General features: G+C 36.6%; 1 protein-coding gene across 1 annotated transcript in view; it reads right to left on the reverse strand.

The window, feature by feature from the left end:
• The window catches only part of Dpyd (dihydropyrimidine dehydrogenase), a 900,155-nt gene that overhangs the window by 620,694 nt on the left and 255,761 nt on the right, over positions 1-23,700 (reverse strand). Inside the window, exon 8 of the mRNA XM_052179342.1 lies at positions 22,617-22,704. Within this exon, the coding sequence (XP_052035302.1) occupies positions 22,617-22,704 (88 nt within the window). The remainder of the gene's footprint in view (positions 1-22,616; positions 22,705-23,700) is intronic.

Genomic DNA, 23,700 nt, shown 5'->3' on the forward strand with positions numbered 1-23,700 from the left:
ACAGCCAGCCAATAGACTGAGCATAGAGTCCACAATGGAAGAGCTAGAGAAAGGATTCAGGTGGTGCAGTGGTTTGCAGCCCCGCAGGAGGAACAATAGCAAGTACCAATCAGTACCCCAAGAGCTCTATGGGACTAAACCACCAACCAAAGAGTACACATGGAGGAACCCATGGCTCCAGCTACTTATGTAGCAGAGGATGATCTTTTCAGACATCAATGAGAGGAGAGGCCATTGTTCCTGTGAAGACTGGATGCCCCAGTGTAGGGGAATGCAAGTTCAGGAAATTTGGGGGAGTGGTTGGTAAGCAGGGGGAGAGTGGATGAGATAGAGGTTTTTTGGAGGGGTAACAAGGAAAGGGGACAATATTTGAAATGTAAATAAAGCAAATATCTAATAAGAATCATTAAAAAATAAAAATAAAAACCTGTTTGATAAACTTTTCCTATAAGCTGTTTGCTAAAATATAGATGAAATATGAGGAGCCCACACTTATTGAATCAACACTAAAATAAGGTTATCCAGTTTGGCTGTTTTAAAGCAATCATAGTAAAAAGGCAGTGATGAACTTGCTTCTGCTTCCAACACAGGCCTTCCATTTATTTTCTTGAATAGTAGTCTATGTAGATATATACAGTCTCAAAACAATTTAAGTGAATTAGTCTTGGGCACGAAGTAAATTTGATAATGTAAAAGTTAATCTGTGTCATATTCAACATAGATTTATCCTTTCAATGGTAGTCTTTTTTTATTAGGTATTTTCTTTATTTACATTACAAATGTTATCCCTCTTCCTGGTTTTCCCTCCAAAAACCCTCTATCTCATCCCCCCTCCCCCTCCTCACCAATCCACCCACTCCAGCTTCCCTGTCCTGGCATTACTCTCTACTGGGGCATCGAGCCTTCTCAGGACCAAGGGCCTCTCCTCCCTTTGATATCCAACAAGGCCATCCTCTGCTACATATGCAGCTGGAGCCATGCGTCCCTCCATATGTACTCTTTGGTTGGTGGTTTAGTCCCTGGGAGCCCTGGGGATACTGGTTGGTTCATATTAGAAATGTGACCAACCAATGTTTTTAAGTAATGTCAATGCTTAGCTTGCTGTCCAACACTGCCCTCATTGATATTTTAAGTATAGTTTCACTAATGCTCAAATAGGTCTGTTAGTATATACTCATTTGCTTTGAAACTTCAAAGACAGATTTGATATTTATTTTATTTATTTATTTATTTATTTATTCAACATATTTTTATTTACATTTCAAATGATTTCCCATTTTCTGGCTTCCCATTCCCTGAAAGTCCCATAAGCCCTCTTCCCTTCCCTTATTCCCCCATCCACCACTCCCCACTTCCCTGTTCTGGTTTTGCCCTATACTGCTAAACTGAGTCATTTCATGACCAGGGGCCACTCCTCCATTCTTCTTGGACATCATTTGATGTGTGGATTATGTTTTGGGTATTCCAATTTTCTAGGCTAATATCCCACTTATTAGTGAGTGCCTACCATGATTGATCTTTTGAGACTGGGTTACCTCAGTATGATGTTCTCCAGCTCCATCCATTTGCCTAAGAATTTCATGAATTCATTGTTTCTAATGGCTGAATAGTACTCCATTGTGTATATATACCACATTTTTTGTATCCATTCCTCCGTTGAGGGATACCTGGGTTCTTTCCAGCTTCTGGCTATTATAAATAGGGCTGCTATGAACATAGTAGAGCATGTATCCTTATTACATGTTGGGTAATCCTCTGGGTATATGCCCAGGAGTGGTATAGCAGGATCCTCTGGAAGTGATGTGGCCAGTTTTCTGAGGAACCAACAGACTGATTTCCAGAGTGGTTGTACCAATTTGCAACCCCACCAGCAGTGGAGGAGTGTTCCTCTTTCTCCACATCCTCGCCAACACCTGCTGTCTCCTGAGTTTTTAATCTTAGCCATTCTGACTGGTATCAGGTGAAATCTCAGGGTTGTTTTGATTTCCCTAATGACTAATGATGTTGAGCATTTTTTAAGATGCTTCTCAGCCATCTGAAGTTCTTCGGGTGAAAATTCTTTGTTTAGCTCTGTACCCCATTTTTAAATAGGGTTATTTGGTTTTCTGGAGTCTATCTTCTTGAGCTCTATGTATATATTGGATATTAGCCCTCTACAAACATGAAATATTTGCCATCTTTTAATTTAATTGTCTATTGTAGATAATTGTTAAAAATAAGGGGACAAAATAACTTCTGTTTCTTAATATTACTCTCTAACATTGTCCTTTCCAACTGATCCTCTCAATGAATTAATTTAGCCCTCTCTCTCTTGGCTGTGACTTATAATTCAATTAAAAGCCTCATATAATCACAAAAGACATATCAATTAATATTTTTTGGGAGATAAGTTTATTTGCTAATACAACCTGACAATTATAGACTCAATGCCAAAAACCAACCTGGGCTTGGAGAAGGTTTCTGAGAGAAGGGGTGTCTGGGAGCAGTGAAAGGAACAACTTGAAGTCAAATCTCAGGTTACCAGCTGATAGCCTATGCTTTGCTCAAGACAGCTTTCCAGATTGCCTCTCTCTGTATTTTGCTCCAGACAGCTTTCTCTTGCTATTTTAAAAACTTTCTGGAGAGCCATCACCTGCAGATCAAAAGCCCAGTTTTTATTTAAATATCAATTCAGTCATTACCCCAGGTTTTGATTATCCCAGGAACCAGCAGCCCAGGATCACTGACCCTTGATTCTTAGAAAGACACCGCAAGCACAAGCACAGGCAATAAGATACCTGGGTGGGGCCCTGCCCTGAAATTACCTGAAGTTGCCTGAGTCTGGACCTAAACTCAGTGTGACCTAAATTCCCTGTGTCCAGTGCTGAACTTGACTCAGGAATCCACATGCCCTTGTATCTGCCTGCCCCTGCATCTTTCTGACAAGCTGGCTAATAGTGCAGTTGTCTTTCCTTCTTCTAGGTCTCCAAGACCCTCATGTAATTCATATTTCATCCTTATATTTTGATAGTTGAAATTATATATTATTAATTCAATTTTTCAGTGTTCTTTCCCACAGCTTTAAGGGCTATCCTGAAGGTCAGAGCATTCTACCGTTTTGCTGAAACATTAGATACACCATCATCTCCAAGACTGCTGCTGTCTCTGATTATCATGGAGTCATCAACCTTAGGAGAGGGGACATTCCTCAGAGGGGACATTCCTCAAAGGAGGAAGATAAAAAATATGTACTTTATTATACAAACAAGTCTTATGATCACAGCAACCATCAAGACTCATTGAGGCCCATGTCCTACTGCCTCTGTTCCAGGTGCAGGAACCATATATATAATGCCATACATATATACATATCTATCTATCTATCTATCTATCTATCTATCTATCTATCTATCTATCTATCTTTCTATCTACCTACCTACCTCTCCACACACACACACACACACATACATATATAATATATATATATATATATATATATATATATAACGCCATACAAACACATTATCACATCACTGAAAGTTTTTATAAATAATAAACATGATGTAATAAGAAAAAATTTATACTATCCCATACTCATAAGATGGCACTGTAAGAAATTATAAAAATGCTGAAAATTATTTCATAATACCACAGTAACTAAACGGAGAATTTTGTTGACCAAATAATTACATTTTTGAGGGTATATATACAAATAAATACATATTGAGACATGTGGAAACAATTATATACCCATGTCCACAGCAGCTTGATTTATAACATCCAAATTGATTAAAAGTGGAGTGTCTACTGTGTATGAATAATTAAAGGTAACAGGTAAAATATCAAGGAGACTGATATATTTTGAGGACAGCATGTCAATTAAACTAAGATACTTTATATTTAGTTTAGGTATCTGAATATACCTAATATAAGGTATCTGAATGAGTTAAAAGAGTAAGTAGTTATAATGTTGCACTGTAAAAATATTTTTGAGAATGGATAGAAGCTATCATAGCATGCTAAGGTGATATAATAAATGTTATTAAGATGGTTTTCCTTTTTAATTGTTTTACAAATAATATTTTTACTTATTTTCTGAAAATTTCATTTATTATTATTAATTATTATTGTATTCACCCTCAATCATTCTATCACTCCTACTCTTTCTGCAAGTTACGATCTCCACATTTGCCTCCCAACTTCAAGAACTATTTTTTTCTTTTGTTTATTTATTTAATTTTTTACACTCCAGATTTTATCCCCACAGGCCTGGCCAACCTCCAAATGTTCCACATCCCATACCTCCTCCCCACTCCCCTGTCTCCACAAAGATGTCCCCACCTGCCCCCACCCCACCAGACCTCTAAACTCCCTGTGGCCTCCAGTCTCTTGAGGGTTTGGTGCATCTTATATGACTGAAGCCAGACCCAGCAGTCCTCTACTATATATGAGTTGGGGGCCTCATGTCAGCTGGTGTATGCTGCCTGATTGGTGATCCAGTGTCTGAGAGATCTCGGGGGTCCATGTTAATTGAGACTGCTGGTCCTCCTACAGGGTCACCCTCAGCTTCATTCAGCCTTCCCTAATTCAACCACAGGGGTCAGCAGCTTCTGTCCATTGGTTGGGTGCAAATATCTGCATCTGATTCTTTCAGCTGCTGTTTAGTTCTTTCAGAGGGCAGTCATGCTAGGTCCCTTTTGTGAGTGCTCCATAGCCTCAGTAATAATGTCCGGCCTTGGGACCTCCTTTTGAGCTGAGATCCTACTTTGGGCCTGTCACTGGACCTTCTTGTCCTCAGGCTCCTCTCCATTTCCATCCCTGCAGTGCTTTCAGACAGTAACAATTATGGGTCAGAGTTTTGACTGTGGGATAGCAACCCCGTCCCTCATATGCCTCATATCCCTCATATCCCTCATATGCCTCATATCCCTCACATCCCTGTCTTCTTGTTGGAGGTGGGCTCTCTAAGTTCCCCATCCCTGATATCAGGCTTTTCATCTAAGGTCCCTCCCTTTCAGTCCTGAGAGTCTATCACATCCCAGTGTCCCCAAAACCTCCAACCTCCCAAGGTTGCCTGTTTCCATTCTTTCTGATGGCCCTCAGGGTTTCAGTCCTTTTCTTTCACCCAGTACCAGGTCTGGTTCCCCTTTGCCCACTCTCCCCCATCTACTTTCTCTCCCAGGTCTCTTCTTTCCTCCCCACTTCTGATTGATTTCTTCTCCCTCCTAAGTCCCAAGAGTGAGGTATCTTCTCTTGTGCACTTCAGCTTGCGAATCTTTAGAGTTCTGTGGACTGTATCTTGGATATTCAGTACTTTTTTTTTTTTTACTAATATCCACTTATTAGTGAGTACATACTATGAATGTTCTTTTGGGTCTGAGTTACCTCACTCAGGATAATATTTTCTAGTCCCATCCACTTGCCTGCAAAGCTCAGGATGTTCTAATTCTTAATAGCTGAGTAGTATTTCATAGTGTAAATGAACCACATTTTCTGTATCCATTCTTCTGTTGTGCAACATCTGGGTTGTTTCCAGCCTCTGGCTATCACAAATAAGGCCACTATGAACACAGTGGAATATATGCCCCTGTGGCATGGTGGGGCATCTTTTGGGTATATTCCCAAAATATGCTGGGTCTTCGGGTAGATCTATTTCCAATTTTCTGAGGAACCTCCAGATTGATTTCCAGAGTGGTTATACCAGCTTGCTATCCCAACAGCAATGGAAAATGTTCATCTTTATCCACATCCTCCTCACTAACATGTGTTGTCATCTGAGGTTTTGATCTTAGCCATTCTGATTGGTATCAAGTGGAATCTCATGGTCATCTTGATCTGCATTTCCTGAATCACTAAAGACTTTGAACATTTTGTCTCAGCCATTAGAGATTCCCTGGTTGTGAATTCTTTGTTTAGAGTTATACACCATTTTTGATAGGGTTCTTTGCTTTTTCTGGTGTTTAACTTTTCTCTATATATTTCTCTATATATTTTGGATATTAGCCTTCTTTTAGATGTGGGATTTATGAAAATATTTGTCCAAATCTAGGTTGCCAATTTGTCTTATTGACTATTTCCTTCTCCTTACAGAAGCCTTCCAGTTCATGAGGTCCCATTTATCAATTCTTGATCTTAGAGCATGAGCCATTGGACTTCTGTTTATGACATTTGCCCCTGTGCCAAGGAGTTCAAGTTTCTTTCCCACTTTCTCTTCTATTAGATCCAGTGTATCCAGTTTTATGTTGAGCTCCTTGATCCATGTACACTTGAGCATTGTGCAAGATGACAAATATGGTTCTATTTTCATTTTTCTACATACAGACAGCCAGGTTGACCAGCACTTATTAAAGATGCTTTCATTTTTCCTTTTGGCTTCATTGTCAAAGCATAAGTGTCTATAAGTGTGTGGTTTTATTTGTGGTTCTTCAATTCTATTCAATTGACCAATATGTCTGTCTCTGTACCAATACCATGCAGTTTTTATCACTATTGCTCTGTATTAAAGCTTGAGATCAGGAATGGTGATTCCCCCTGAAGTTCTTTTATTGTTAAGAATTGTTTTTGCTATTCTGGGTTTTTTTTCCTTTCCAGATGAATTTAAGAATTGCTCTTTCCATGCCTTTGAAGAATTGCGTTGGGATTTTGACGGGGATTGCATTCAATCTGTAGATTGCCTTTGGTATGGTGAACATTTTTACTATGTTAATTCTGCCACTCCATGGGCATGGGAGAAATCTCCATTTTCTTTTATCTTCTTTGATTAATTTTTTGGGAGACTTGCAGTTATTATCATACAGGTCTTTCACTCATTTGGTTAGAGCTACCCCACGATATTTTATATTATTTGTGGCTATTGTGAAGGCAGTTATTCCTCTAATCTCTTTCTCAGCCTGTTTATCACTTGTATAAAGGAAGACTACTGATTTATTTGAGTTGATTTTATACACAGCCACTTTGCAGAAGTTGTTTATCAGCTGGAGAGTTCTTCAGCAGAACTTCTGCGGTAGCTTATGTATACTAGCATTATCATCTGCAAATAGTGATACCTTTATTTCTTCTTTGCCAATTTGTATCCACTTGATCTATTTTTGTTGTTTTATTGTTCTAGCTAGCACTTATATGGGGAGAGTAGGCATCCTTGTCTAGTCCCTGATTTTAGTGGGATTACTTCAAGTATGTCTCCATTTAGTTTGATATTGGCTGTTGGTTTGCAGTAAATTGCTTTTACTATGTTTAGGTATGGGTCTTGCAGTCCTGATCTCTCCAATACTTTTAATATGAGGGATGTTGTATTTTGTCAAATGCTTTTTCTGCATCTAAGGAGATGATCATGTGTTTTTTTTCTTTGAGTCTGTTTATATAGTGGATTATGTTAATGGATTTTCATATATTGAACCAAGCTTACATCTGTGAGTGAACCCTACTTGGTCATAGTATACGATGGTTTTGATGTGTTCTTCGATTAGGTTTGCAAGAATTTTATGATTTTTGCATTGATATTCATAAATGAAATTGGTCTGAAGTTCTCCTTTTTGGTTGGGTCCTTGTGTAATTTAGGTATAAGAATAACTGTGCCTTCATAGAATGAGTTAGGTGGTGTTCCTTCTATTTCTATTTTATGGAATAGTTTTAGGAATATTGGCATCAGGTCTTCTTTGGTATGGGAGAAGGTATGGGAGAATAATACACTAAATCCATCTGCCTCTGGGCTTTTTTGGTTGCGAAGTTTTTATTGGATTTTATTCCTGTAGGGGATATGGGCCTGTTCAGATAGATTATCTGCTCTTGATTCAACTTTGGTATATGGTATCTGTGTAGAAAACCATCCATTTCATCTAGATTTTCCAGTTTTGTTGAGTATAGGTTTTTGAAGTAGGATCTGATGAATTTTTTTAATTTCCTCCATATCTGTTGTTATGTCTCCCTTTTAATTTCTGATTTTCTTAATTTGTATACTGCCTCTTGACTTTTTAGTTAGTTTTGCTCAGGGTTTATCTATCATGTTGATTCTCTCAAAGAAGCAGCTTTTGGTTTTGTTGATTCTTTGTATTGTTCTTTTTTATTTTATTTGGTTGACTTCAGCCCTGAGTTTGACTATTTCCTGCCATCTACTTCTCTTGGGTGAGTTTGCGTCTTTTTGTTATAGAGCTCTCAGATGTGCTGTTAAGTGGTTAGTGTAAGATCTCTCTAGTTTCTTTACCACGGCACTAAGTGCTATGAATATTCCTCTTAGCGTTTCTTTCATTGTGTCCCATAAGTTTTGACAGGATGTGTCAGCATTTTCATTAAATTCCAGGAAATCTTTAATTTTTTTCTTTATTTCTTCCCTGGCCAAGTTATTACTGAGTAGAGATTTGTTCAGTTTCCATGTGTATGTGGGATTTCAGTAGTTCTTGCTGTTATTGAAGACATCCTTAGTCCATGGATAGGATGCATGGGATTATTTCAATCTTCTTTTATTGATTGGTTGAGTGTTGTTTTGTGACCAATTATATGGTGGATTTTGGAGAAGGTACAATGAGGTGCTAAGAAGCTGTATTCTTTTGTTTTAGGCTGAAATGTTCTATTGATATCTGTTAAATCCATTTGGGTCATAATCTTTATTTGTTTCACGGTGTCTCTGTTTAGTTTCTGTTTCAAAGATCTGTCCATTGGTGAGAGTGGAGTGTTGAAGTGTTCCACTATTATTGTGTGGGGTTCAATGTGTGTTTTGAGCTTTCAATGTTTGTAAAGTTTCTTTTATGAATGTGGACACACTTGCATTTGGGGCATATTTATTCAGAATTGAGACTTTCTCTTGGTGGATTTTCCCTTTGATGAACATGAAGTGTCCTTCCTCATCACACTTGATAATTTTTGTTTGAAAGGCTATTTTATTGGATATTAGGATGGCAATTCCAGCTTGTTTCCTGGGAACATTTGCTTGGAAGACCATCCTTTTACTCTGAGATACTGTCTGTCTTTGTTACTGAGGTGAGTTTCTTGCTGGATCTTGTTTGTGTATCAAGTCTGTTAGCTTATGTCTTTTTATAGGTGAGTTGAGTCCATTAATATTGAGAGATATTAAAGACAGATGACTGTTGGCTCCTGATATGTTTGTTTTTGTGGGTGGCTTTTTGTGTTTGTGGGTCTATCCTTTTTGTTTGTTGTGAGATGCTTAATATCTTTTCTTTTCTTTGATGTAGTGTCTTCCTTCTATTGGAATTTTCTGTCTAGGATTCTCTGTAGGGCTAGATTGGCAGACAGATACTATTTGAATTTGGTTTTGTCCTGTAATATTTTGTTTTCTCTATCTATGTTGATTGAGAGTTTTGCTGGGTATAGTAGTCTGGACTGGCATTTGTGTTCTCTTAGAGTCAGCCTGACCTCTGGCCAGGCTCTTCTGGCTTTCCTAGTCTCTGTTGAGATGTCTAGTGTAATTCACTTAGGTCTACCTTTGTATGTTACTTGGCCCTTTTCCATTGCAGCTTTTAATATTCTTTTTTTACTCTGTACGTTTAGTGTTTTGATTATTATGTGATGAGAGGATTTTCTTTTCTGGTCCCACTTATTTGGTGTTCTATAGGTTTCTTGTACCTTTATGGCCATCTCTTTCTTTAGGTTAGGAAAGTTTTCTTCTATGATTTTTTTGAGGACATTTTCAGGCTCTTTGAGCTGGGAATCTTCATTCTTCTCTATTTTGATTAATCTCAGATTTTGTCTTTTCATTGTGTCTTGAATTTCCTGGACACAGTGTGTTAGGATTTTTTTTTTTATGTTTTGAGTTTTTGTCAGTTGTGTCAATCTCATCTACAGTATCTTCTATACCTGAGTTTCTCTCTTCTGTCTTTTATATTTGTTGGTGATACTTACATCTGTAATATGTGACCTCTTTCCTAGAATTTCCCTAGGAAAGATTTTTTTTTATAATACACCACCAAATTCACTTAGTTTAGACCCTCTGTGCATGATGGAAGGGTCACAGAGTATCTACCAATGGCAAAACCTCTGAGTAAAACTGACATTTCCTCCCCTAGTAGCCATCAATGCCCAATAGTTCTTCAGTTAGGGTTGGGTCCCATTAGCCCCTACCCATCCCTACTTGAAAGGTGAATAGCATGAACTTCTGTGAATGTACTGGCCTTATCATGCCCAGAAGGTTTCATGTTAAGTTTAGTTCATTTAAACTTTTGTTGTCTATGCTGAGAGAACATCTTTTTTGTGTGCATCTTTGTTACTTGGAACTCTCTTCATGGCCCATGTCAGCTCTACATATACCTGCCTTCCCCTCCCAAATGCAGGGACTATAGGCATTGGAGAATATTTCAGAGTGTTCCAAATTTTAATGGATTACTTCAAAGTTTCTTGTTAAAGAGAAAATACAGTTGAACCTTTTAACAGTTAAATCAGCTACATAAATTCAGTGTATTGTTTTTCAGTTGTGTTGACAGGGATTCAGGGGGGATTTATTGAAATACATATTCCAATTATTGAAAAATATATTCTGGATTTTTTAAAGATTTTTTTAAGATCACCCCTCCATACACACACATACACACAGAGAAGGGAGAGCAAGAGAGAGAGGGTGGGAGAGAATAAAGATATGTCAAACATCAAACATCAATTACACTGTGAGAGTTTAAATAGAACCTATGTCCAGAACTTAGTCAAAAAAAATGCAGCTATTGTATATTTTATATTTACCCATACAAAACCCTTCCTTATTTGACCATAGTCATTTTTTATCATTTTTCTAAAACACATTCACTCTGTTTTTTAAATATACCTTTTTACTGCTATGCAAGTGGGACAAACTTCTAATATAATAAGAGGAAAAAAAAACAAGTCCAAGGTAAAAGTAATTGCATATTATTCATTTGAAATGTTAAAATTGAGCAATGATTGATTCATCCATGAAATGCAGTTATTAAGAATTAAATGAAACTATTGTGTAAAGTTTTGAATAAAAGAAAAGAAAATCTATATGCACAGTAGAACTTGAAGACCCAATAAAGCAAATCCCCATTTGACATGGCTTTCTTTCTGTAAATTGTTGAGACACTTGCATAATTTTGAACCATTACTCAAATATCAACATTTTCTTCTTCAAACTTAACTCCATGAATTGAAAGTTGGATCCACAATTTATCTCTTTCACACAAGCAAAATGAACATCTGCTAACTCCCTGTCAGGGAGTGTGGCTGCGGTGGGCAGGGTGTGAACAGGGCTGCTGATGTGTAGTGTAGGTTCCATCTGCACAGCAGGTGGCATTGCATGGGTAATCAGAGAATGATAAGACACATCAGCATTCCTCACATATTTGGAGATAAAAAAGTAAATACACTCAAACTTTGTCTAAAAACTTCTTTTTTCTTAAGTGCTCACAGTAAAAAAAAAATTCCTTAAAAATATATTTAGGGAATTATGATATACAAGATTTATGTTAACTGGTCTTGCAGTACTGGGTTTCTATATACAAATTCATGCTATAAGTTGCCGTATCAGTAACTAAGGTGAATTTAACTAATTGAAAATGAGTAAAAGCCAAGGAGTACCCATGGCTTCAGCTGCATATGTAGCAGAAGATGGCCTTGTCAGGCATCAATGGGAGGAGAGGTCCTTGGTCCTATGAAGGTTCAATAGATGCAGGAAGGTGGGAGTGGATGGCTGGGTGGAGGAACACCCTCATAGAAGCAGGGGGAGGGAGGATGGGATAGGGGGTTTTGGAAGAGGGGGAAACTAGTTAATGGGTTAACACTTGAAACATAATTAATTTAAACAAACAAATAAATACAAAAGGAGAACAAGAGAAGAGACGAGAAAAGAAGAGAAGAGAAGAGAAGAGAAGAGAAGAGAAGAGAAGAGAAGAAAAAGGAAAAGAAAGCAAAGGAGAGAAAAGAAAATGAGTAAGAGAAGTAAACTGGGTTTTGTCAGTGTGCTGGCTAGTTTTGTGTGTCAACTTGACACAGGCTGGAGTTATCACAGAGAAAGGAGCTTCAGTTGGGGAAGTGCCTCCATGAGATTCAGCTGTGAGGCATTTTCTCAATTAGTGATCAAGGGGGGAGGGCCCCTTGTGGGTGGTACCACCTTTGGGCTGGTGTTCTTGGGTTCTATAAGAGAGCAGGCTGAGCAAGCCAGGGGAAGCAAGCCAGTAAGGAACATCCCTCCATGGCCTCTGCATCAGCTCCTGCTTCCTGACCTGCTTGAGTTCCAGTCCTGACTTCCTTTTGTGATGAACAGCAATGCAGAACTGTAAGCTGAATAAACACTTTCCTCCCCAACTTGTTTCTTGGTGATGATGTTTGTGCAGGAATAGAAACCCTGACTAAGACAGTCAGTTGAATTGATTTTTTTAATTAGATTTTTATTAGATACTGAATTTTTATTAGATATTTTCTTTATTTACATTTCAAATGCTATCTATCCCCTTTCATTTCCCCTCTGAAAACCCCCTATCCTATCCCTGCCTCCCCCTGCTCACTAAGGTACCTACTCCTGCTTCCCTGACCTGCCATTCCCCTAACCTGAGACAATGAGCTTTCATGACCACACCATCCTCTGCTACCCATGTGGCTGGAGCCAGGGGTCCCTCCATTGTATACTCTTTGGTTGGTGGTTAAAACTTGGGAGCTTGGGTGGTACTGGTTGGTACATATTGTTGTTCCTCCTATTGAGCTGTAAACCTCTTCAACTCCTTGGGTCCTTTCTCTAGCTTCTCTGTTGGGGACCCTATTCTCAGTTCAGCGGTTGGCTGAGAACATCCCCCTTTGTATATGTCAGGCACTGGCAGACCCTCTCTGGAGACAGCTACATCAGACTCCTGTCAGCAAGCACTTGTTGGCATACAGAATAGTGTCTGGATTTAGAAACTGTATATGGGATGGACCTCCAGATGGGGCAGTTTGGATAGTCTTACCTTTAGTTACTGCTCCACACTTTTTCTCTGCATTCCCTCCCATGGGTATTTTTTACCCTACCTACGAAGGACCAAAGTATCCACACTTTGGACTTCCTTCTTAACTTCATGTGCTCTGTGAATTATATTTTGGGTATTTCAAGCTTCTGGGCTAATACCCACGCATCATGGAAACCAGAGGGCTCCTGTCCCTGCTGCTCCACTCAGGACAACTCTTAAGAGAGTGTCTTACTCTAGAACATAGAGTTGAAAGTCCTTAAACTTAAGGATTCCTTTATATTATAAAAGTTATTAGCAAACTTCAGCTTGTTAATTAAAGACAGTATAGCCTGATTTTAGAAATAAGAATTAATAAATAACATAAATTATCCTGAAGTTCTATCTTCCTATATTACAAAAACATGACACAAAGAAACAAAATTCATACTGAAACAAAAAATACTTTCCTCAATTCACATCAATGTCTTGACAATTCTGTAGTTTTTCTGCCTCTCATTCTTCCTTTTATTTACAATGTTGTTCTTCATTTTCCCCAATTTTACATAGTAATAATTGGTAAAAAAAAAAAAACCCTAAAATCAGCATGACAATGTGAATTTTATTGATGATAGAGCACTGTAACTGCCCATTTTATAACGTCAATCTGAAGATCACTGTTTAGTCACATGCATTCAGTGAGGTCTGGACTTCTTCGCCAGCAACTGTACTGAATTGAAGAAGGTGCACTGCAGCACCCTTAATGTTCCAGTGATAGCACACACTACTTCAGTGACTTTTGCTTTCCCTTATTATCTTTGTTACCCTCTAACATCAGCATCTGACTTGTGGAGGACACCTCAGGCTGACTACATTTACAAAACAGTTACTACATGTATAAAAACAATCACAGACCATTTCACATAGTCATTGCTTGTGTCGCTTTATAATTTATATACTCAAGCTGTAACATTCAAGTTTATGTTGAGAAAGAGGGCATTTGGATTTACATTCACTTTAGGGTCTTCTGTTTTGAGACTGCCATTTGTTTAACACAAAACAGCTTTTTAAAAAGAGAGCCATTAGATGAAGCAAGAAAAGACTTTGCAAGCTAACAAACCACTTGAAAGCTAGGAAGGGGCCTCCCCCCAAATCTAAGCGATTTGTCTCATGATCTCAGATTTCCAGTTTCTAGACTGTAAGAACATTTATGTGTGCTGTCTGCACCATCTAGTCTGAGGCCTTTGGCCAATGCAGCCCCAGCAAAAATGACTGTGTTCATAGCATATGCTCAGGAAGTCCCATTCCAAGATTCAAATTGTCATATTCTCTTCAAAAGGTAACCAGTAACCTAATAAGTGGGAAAACAAGCACTTTGCTTACTTCAATGATTTTCTAATCCTGTTATCAACTGCTTTATGGTAATAATTCTTTAAGACACTGGGGAAACCTAAGAGAAAATTAATTCTTAAATAATGAAAACATGATTTTTCCCTTGTTAGGAAGGGTAACAGAAATATATCTTTATTTCATAAAACATACATGGAGAGGTATATCAGAAATCCATCTCAATCTCTAGTCAAAGAGATCTAATGATGATAAAAATATTAGAAAATTAAATATCATTTTTTACTTTTCTATAAATTTCATTAAATAAAAGTTATGCAATTTATAGAATGTTATAGAGGAAACATATATTTAATTAATGATCAAATAAATATGCTCTTAAGGATCTCTCTTTCCCTCCCATGGGTATTTTGTACCCTACCTAAGGAGGACCAAAGTATCCACACTTTGGACTTCCTTCTTAAGCTTCATGTGGTCTGTGAAGTATATTTTGGGTATTCCAAGCTTCTGGGCTAATACCCACTTATCATGGAAACCGAGGGCTCCTGTCCCTGCTGCTCCACTCAGGACAACTCTTAAGAGAGTGTCTTACTCTAGAACATAGAGTTGAAAGGTCCTTAAACTTAAGGATTCCTTTATATTATAAAAGTTATTAGCAAACTTCAGCTTGTTAATTAAAGACAGTATAGCCTGATTTTAGAAATAAGAATCTGTGAATTATATCTTGGGTATTCCACGCTTCTAGGCTAATAACCATTTATCATGGAAACTGGAGGGCTCCTGTCCCTGCTGCTCCACTCAGGACAACTCTTAAGAGAGTGTCTTACTCTAGAACATAGAGTTGTAAGGTCCTTAAATTTAAGGATTAAGTTTAACCATGGACATTATTTAACCATTTCTACCCATAAATAAAGATGTTATCTTAAAAATGTTTTACTTTTTAACTTCAAATTTTTAAGTAAATTATTGTATTGGGGCAAAATTTTCTGGGAATTTGTTCTTTTCTTTCACAATGTGGGACCCAAGGAAGGCACTCAGGACATTCCCTTGCCTGTAGCCACAGAGCAAATTCACTAGTGCAAAAGAAATTCTACAAGTAAGTAAATACAACTTTAAGATTTAACTCCAAATTGTCAAAGCAAATAAAACAATAGTACAATTCTAGTTTCCATAAGTCATAAATAGATCAATTGCATAAGAATTAATCAAATCTAGATGGCTAGATACAAAACAAAGGGCAAGGTGCACAAATACAGGATTGGTGAAGGAAGGATGGGGAGAGGGAAAGAGAGAAACAGAAAGTCAGAGAGGGAAGGAAATGAATGGATTTTAAGTGGTTAAATATGAATATCTTAAATTGTATTAAGAAAATATAACATTCTTTTTATGCCTTCCCTTTTTCTAAGTTTTTCCATCAAAAACTTTAGCTCCTCAAATATGTTTTGATGCAGTGAACAAGAATATGATGAAAATGTATAGTATGAAGTATAACATTATTCATAAGTTCTAAGGAGATAATGGATAAGTACATCTAACCAAAAGTAATAAAAGGGTTACTAAATCCCTTTCTGTGAATATATCAAAGTATTTTATTATGTATGAACATGAAAAAAATTTGATTACGTAGATCTGCATGAGAGTCTTATGAAGAATGTGATCCATTACAGGAAAGTTCTCGAAATGTTGATATTAGCATCAAGAGAGAGATTGAAGAATTTTCTCAGTGAGGAAAAGTATGTAGATAAAATATTATAAAATACTCCCTTGGAAAGATGATAGATATGGAGTGATGAGTGAGGTCTACAAATGGTAACTTATGGGTATATTCATAAAGGTATAGAGCCAGTACTTCTGGCTCACCTTGGGTATCAAGAAGAGTTAGTGAGAATGTGTGTGAGAAAATTACTAAACAAATCACGATGGCTTTAAATAGAAAAGAACATAATGAGGTTACTCAGGAACTTTGTAGTTGACAATCAAACTGTTTCAGCCTTAACACCAACTGTGTGAACTTGCAAGTCCAACAAGAAGATTTAGTTATCCTCAAACAGACTTACCTGGGGCCAGCAACAGGCTAAGGACATAAGGCCTGGTAAGATACATTTGATTCTGGTACTCATGACAGAAAAATAACTATTGATCCTCAGAAAACACGGCACTTGCATATGTTCAAACACATGTAGACATGGCCACAAAATACATAAAAATGCAACTGAAAAATTGAAAAATATACCTTCCTTGTCTAACCCATGATATAGGCTAAAAAGCACAAAAGGTCTACTAATGTAAGTGTCTCTAAGGGAGCACTATGAAGATGTTCTCAGAGTCTCTATTATTTTCCTCTATTTTCATAAGGTGACCAGCCTACCACCTGCTTTTGAAGATTAATATGTGCTTTCTATAGATATGTTAATATGATCAAAGAATAATTGCCCTACATCTCTTTTTATCCCCTCTGGGGCTTTTCATGAACTCATTAACAGATGATTTAATGAACTCTCAGCTGGAATTCCTTTTCCCTCATTTTCAAATTCTTAGGAGCCATCTTACAATTATATGAGAGTACTTACAAGTGATACTAGATTAAACAATATTACAAATTAAAAAAAGTAATATTCACAGCAAAATATTCATGCCTTTTTGCTTACAATTAACTCAGGTTTATTATTTTAAATAATGTATTCATAATTGTGGATATTGAGTAGATAACCAGTTTTTATCTGGGGGGCAGAAGTAAAGTGGGTGGTCTAAAAACTTTATTGCATTTTTGTCTAAATAAATAGACAGCATACGTGATTATCTACAATTTAGAAATTCCTGATTAAGAAACTAATTAAGAATAACTTTTGCAGAGAATACTTCTGGCTGAAAGAAGGCACAAGAGAGTTAAGCAAAGGCCACAGCACAGCAAATTTAATACCACAGTTTCTCAATGGATTTTCTTAATTGTAATTATCTCTTCTTCGGCTGTTATAATATTTGGTAATCTTCACATTACAAAATAGTCTTCTCTCTAGTAACTGAATGAATAAAAAATAGCCCAATTGGTGGTCACAATGAGAAAGTGAAATTAAACATACAATCTAATTATTCAGGAGTGTAAGGTTACCATGTCCAACAGCCTTAAGTATAGTAACACAATGCAGGCGAACATCTATAGAACATGCTGGCTTTCTAGTATGGGCCAAGAAAAGCCTTATGATTTAAAGTATGACATTTGCTTGCTTATTCTTACTCTGCGTATAAAATTTATTTTCTAAGGTTAGTGGCAACTTGTTGCTTGCTGTTGCAATTTTCAGAGTTTGCTGTTGCCTTTTGGCTTTTCTTAAACTTTGTTTTCCACAATAAATGCTAATCACACCCACCTCCAAGGCCACATCAAGAGGTAAAAGACTGGATAGCATTTTAGATAGAGCCAAGAATTCCATTAATGCTGCAGTGGGAGAAGGTGATACAAGCACTCTGAATGCCTCTCTTCTTACTCGTTCATATAATTATAATTGTAATACCAACTGTATAACACGTGGAAACGGACCACCATAGCTTTCGTTTGGGCTGAGATGCATAAAATCAACAAGGGCTTTAAATACTCTAGTCTATTATTTTGGCAAATTGTTAAAAATAGTTTCAATAAAACTCAACCCATAAATAGTAATTGTAGAGTGCCTACATGTCCTAGATAATTGTGTGTGTGTGTGTGTGTGTGTGTGTGTGTGTGTGTGTGTGATAGAAATCATACCCAGGCCCTCAAGCTAAGCATACACTGTGCCATTGAACTACATGCCCAGTCCTCTAATCTCCTTTATCTGTGTGGAAATAAGAAGATATGAGAAAGCTTTAATGACAGCACAATTGGACCCCTTGATTTTGGCAAGGCCATTATTTCAGTTAAGTTGATAATGTGGCCAAAGGAACAAGGTAGGAAAGGTACTGCTTCAGAGATCCAGTAGTATTAATTAATGGGAGTGCAGCTAGCAATAAGGGATTCACAAAAGTTTTCTGGATAAATATACTAAATTACAGATGGTCCTTATAATATCTGCCTGTTCATGAACACTTTGGTCGTCGTGGAGGATACTACTATGGTTGTCTTGTAACACTTTTTCTTTGCTTATATTTAAAAACATAAAACAAAGTAACTTAACAGTTACACTTAAAGTAGTATTGATTATATAAGTGTTACTCAGCTATTGATCCTTCTCCCATATCTATCACTAAGCTTTTATTTAGCACCACTACATTTTGTGAGGGTGTAAGTATGAACTATCAGAAGACAGATAACCATGAAGGTGAATGATGCAATGATAATTTGTCCAGCTCCTCAGCCATCTAGAAACAGGTTTCCTATACCTGGACCTCGACAGTGCCCCCTTCCAAATGTAAACGATCCTCATTCCCAGTCCAATCCTATATACCCATGCCTAAAATTCTGTGATGTGGTAGTTCTATTTAAATCACTTCACATTTTCCTAACGCATTTAAACCTAGACATGCCATTAAATTTACATCCCATTGTCATTTTAATTCTTAGCACTGGGCCTGAGACATCATGAGCATTTGGTCATACACCACTTATGGGTAGGTGTTGGAATGCTATGTTGGAAATGGGGGATCGTTACCTTAGAATTATTATACTCTGCAACTATATGTATCAAATTTGGACTATTAACACACAGTAAAAGATATTTAATATATAGTATATATGAGCAAATGCACTACTAAAATAAATATATATAATATTTTCCACAAAACAACACCCCAAATATTTACAACAAACATTATTATTATAAAATATTACTTTTCTTTGGAATTTTCTTTTCTGCATTTAAAAAACAAGATGAAACAAAAAAAGAACAATAGAAATGTCCTAATATTCATTTCAAAGAACAAAGAGAGTGATTCAATACTTTGAAAAAGGTATAGAGAGGGAGCATTTGAATTCCCCTTCTGAGCACTGATAGTAACACAGTGTGTAAGTACACTCTTTTGAGTAAAAATATGAAAATTTTAGAGATTTCAATCTCATGTTGTCTCAGTGACAGCTCAGTCTAATGTGAATAAACAGAAGGTCTCATCCCACTTGCTAAAGGTGCTTAATCACTCATGGATAAGCCCTGTTACTCTTTGGGATCCATAGTAATAAATGTAATGAGGTGATTGTATTAGTGAATTCCATTAGCATTGAGAATGGGGGCAGAATCTAAAAGTGATTCTTCCCCTAGTAATACATACTGTATTTAATTTGAGCAATGAGAATAATTCATTATAATAATTCAATGTGAATTCAATTGAAGTATACTGATAAAGTTATACAACTAAAATATTATTCTTTGAATAAAGTATTAAAATAAGATAGTAGTTGTAAATACTGGATAACTAGATGATATTTTCTAACTCTAAAAGAGAGATTATTTCCAGTTTTTAATTAAGTTCTCAATTTAGCTAAGAATGAAGCCCAAAGTACAAGGAATATTTCCTTTCCAGTCAAGTGATGAGTCTCACATGTAAAACACCAAGGACAATAAACAGTGTAGCAGAGGCTTGTGTACCTCTTTCCTTTGTGTCACTAGGATACTAGAATTCCAATATGCTCCTATGACTTCATTTCCAATCACCCTTCACTGTAGGTGTGTTTTATGATTAAGTTATAGTCAACAAGATAAAAGAAGTAGTACGTACAATTTCTTTACCACACACATAAAAGGGATGGTGCCATATCATCATCCACAGAGAAAAGATGGATGTGCTGTATCAAACATGGTTTCTCCTGTTCTGGGAAAGGTTCAGCATTCTGAACATCACTGCAGTGTCTACTAAGTTTGCCAAAATCAACCAAACATGTATCCCAAATAACACACACACAAAAAAACCCTATTATATTTGTTTTCCAAACTTAGTGAGAAGAACAAGATAAAACAATTGAGGGAAGGATAATTATGTCATAGAAGCAAAGGCAGTAAGGGCGCAAGGATTTCTAAGTAACACACAATTGTATAGTCATAGATAGGTCATAAAGTCCCTAAGACACAAGGCATGTCATAGAAGCCTTTCCTTGGGGGATATGGCTGCTTGTCTCCTAGAGAAAGAAGCCTTTATTCAAATTAAATAAAATGTCCTTGTTTATATTTCCTTCAAAATACTGAAATTGAACATTCATTTCTCAAACCACTACCCCAAAATGTGAAAGGATTTGTTTTTCAGCAAGAAAATGTACAACATAGACACAATTGGGCTGCACAACATATGCATTGCATTCCCAGAGAGAACTGTTTTAAACATGTGGTTCCGCAAAAAACTAACAATGTAAAAAAAACTTAAGAGAAAGAAATCGAAGAAAAACGTGAAATGACATCAATTCTTTCACATAGAAAGTATTTCTGTCTGCTCAACTCACAAGATGTAATTACCCACTTAATTATTTCAAATTATTCTAGTCCTGGACTTTTTACGCTTTTAATTTGGACCTCTTGCAACAAACATTGTTTGGTCCTATTTCCTGTGTACAGACATTCTTCATAGAACTGCCCAAAGAGATCGGTATTGGGAATTGGTTCTAATGCTTTGAATTAATTGGGAATCTGTGTGTCCAAACGCTGAAGGTCCTTGTAATAAAGAGCCAATGGACAATTGGCTAGGCAGACAGAAAGAGAGGGACAGAACCTTTAGATTTGCACTGGCTAGGAATGGGAAAAAGGAAAACTCAGTGGAGAAGGATGGGACTTAAGAGCTGCAGGAGTGAAAGCCAACCAGCCATGTAAGAATTCAGGTAAGTGGCCACTGGCTTGGGGTACCAGGGAAGGTCTGGACTTTCAGGAGAACCTGAGGAGAGTGCTTTGCTCGCAGGGTAAGGTTCAGGAGTGCCCAACTTTTGAGCTAGTCATGGCCTGTCAAAAATTGACTGGTGTGTGTGTGTGTGTGTGTGTGTGTGTGTGTGTGTGTGTGTGTGTACATGTGTGTGTGTGCTTCAAATGTGAATCTAGATTGTGCCTGGGTGGGTACACACTTGTGAATTGCCAGAAGCCAATGCAGTATACCACAATACTGCTACTGATAGGTTTATTTGTTCTAGAATGTTGTACTCTAATAGTGAAAATGTATCTTTCATGTCCTCTGTAGGAAACTCAAGGGAAAGACTTAGTGTTATTTGATATTATCAAAAGACACAAATATCTAAATCTTCCACTTATCATGGATGAAGAATTTGTGAATATAAAGAGGCAGAGAGCATTAGAAACTCTTACAAATCTAATATATATGGGATCATAGAATATACTTTATTGATAAATGTGCCATGTCTCAATTCTCAGTAAAATTATGAAGTTGCAAAACAGGTTTAAATCAAAATATCTTTGAAAGGAAAACCTAGAAAGAATATCAGAAATTCTCCCTTTCCCATTAATAGTATATAATATATATATTGACTACAGTCAATGAAAATGATAGACAAATACTGAGTACAATGGCACTCACACCTCCTGAAAGGAGCTTCAATACTATAAAAAATGGCTGATTCTCTGTGATTTTTTTTAAAATTCTAAATACAGTTAGTGACAGAGTTTCCTTTGCATGCTGTACCAATGCTCTAGTAAAGTAGTAAGTATCATTCAAATTAGCAAAATCGGCTGAGACAAGAAGCATTAATAGTCCTCTATCTTTGATCAAATGAGTACTACTTAATGTACAATCACTGAAAGATGTGAGGAAGTTTGCCTCTGTGCAGGCTTCATGTGCAGATAGTGAAAGATTGTGGACTGAAAAGTAGATGGGCTGGAAGATGAAGCTGATTAAAAAGAAAAACAGTTTAATATGCTCAGTTCACAACTCAGAATTTTTAAAAATACAATATGCAATAGAAAACAAAACAGCAAATCTTGACATAAGGTCTAAATCAAATTATCTATTTGGGCTTGTTTTTTTTTTTTTTCTCCTAGTCTCTCAATAAAAAAAGAAGAGAAATTGTTTGAAAATTCAATATTTTACTTTCATTTACATTCAATGTTTACAATCATTGAGAAACTTCCCAAAAGACTTAGGTACTTCATAAAATAAATATAGAATAATGCCAAGTCTGCCTTAAGTTATTAGTCAACTGAAAGACATCTACTGCATCCAGCTACATTCTGACCTATAACAGCATAGAGGTCATTCTAGATCTTAGCCCACCAATGAATGGGGCTTCCAGTGTGAGGAAAGGCCCTGACATATATATCTCACCAAACCCTGTTCTCAATGCACATGAAGGAGGGTAAGCAGTCATGCAATCACAGGATACATGTGTGTCAGGTCATTATTGTATGCCCATCTGTGGAAGATGTGGTTTCCATTAAGGAAATGTCTATAGGTGGTTATTCTAATGGATATTATCAGAAAAAAACACTAAAATTTAAATTAAAAGATATTTGGAAATAAGACACTCACCTATTCCAATAAAAGCAGCTTTGTAGCCATTTTCTTTCAAAGTGCTAAGAGTCATTTCATCTGTGGAAAGGCTTTTACCACAAATTATCTGTAAGAGACAGCATTTTGAGTAATATTATATATCTATTGATTAATTAAAACCAAACAACATAAAAATCAAAGGAACGACTATAAAAGTTTTAGTGAACCAGTTTGCTTAATGAAATTAGAAATAATTAGAACATTAAAGTATTTTATTTATGGGATAAAAGTAGAAAAGTCGGTATAATTAAAATCAAGCTAGTAAGAAAAAGAACTACACCATGACCCAGTATTCAGCTCCTAGACCTATGCTCAAAGTATTCTGTATTCTGCCATGGAGATATTTTTGCACTCCTGTGCATTGCTTCTATAGCAATGAAACAGCAAGGAAATAGACTAAGCCGTGGTGTCCATCAACAAACAACTGGATAATGAAAATGTGATACATGCACACAGTGGAATTTTATTACACCATTAATAAAAGCGAAGGCATATGAAAATGATAGAAAAGCATATATACCTTGAAACTACTATATTAAATAAGATAACCCAGACTCCAAAGACAAATATAGTATGTTTGCTTTTACCCTGGGATCCTAGCTGCGTATATATGTGGAGAGAGTTAGTTTGGGTAGAAACTAAGATATGATCTCATAACCATGAAAAGGTAAAAAAGGCTTGTTTGTTTCGTTTCTACCAAACTTTCTTTCTTTCTTTCTTTCTTTCTTTCTTTCTTTCTTTCTTTCTTTCTTTCTTTCTTTCTTTCTTTCTTTCTTTCTTTCTTTCTTTCTTTCTTTCTTTTTTTCTGGGGAGAGTGTGGGAAGTGTAATAAAACGTGTGATGAGAAACTGGAGGGGCTCAGCAAAGTGATGGTAAGAATCCACCCAAACTAAGTGGGTATGAAAATGTATTAAGTAATACTATTACTTTGCATGCTAATTAAAAATTGAAATTCAAAAAGGTAAACTAAAGTTTGTAAAACTTTTATCCTAGTATATGTTGAGTTTAGTACCTGAGATAATTTAAACAACAGGATAATAAGGGAGACAAAAGTCAAAAAGAT

Source organism: Apodemus sylvaticus, chromosome 4 (assembly GCF_947179515.1).
Source record: "Apodemus sylvaticus chromosome 4, mApoSyl1.1, whole genome shotgun sequence".
Lineage (NCBI taxonomy): Eukaryota > Metazoa > Chordata > Mammalia > Rodentia > Muridae > Apodemus > Apodemus sylvaticus.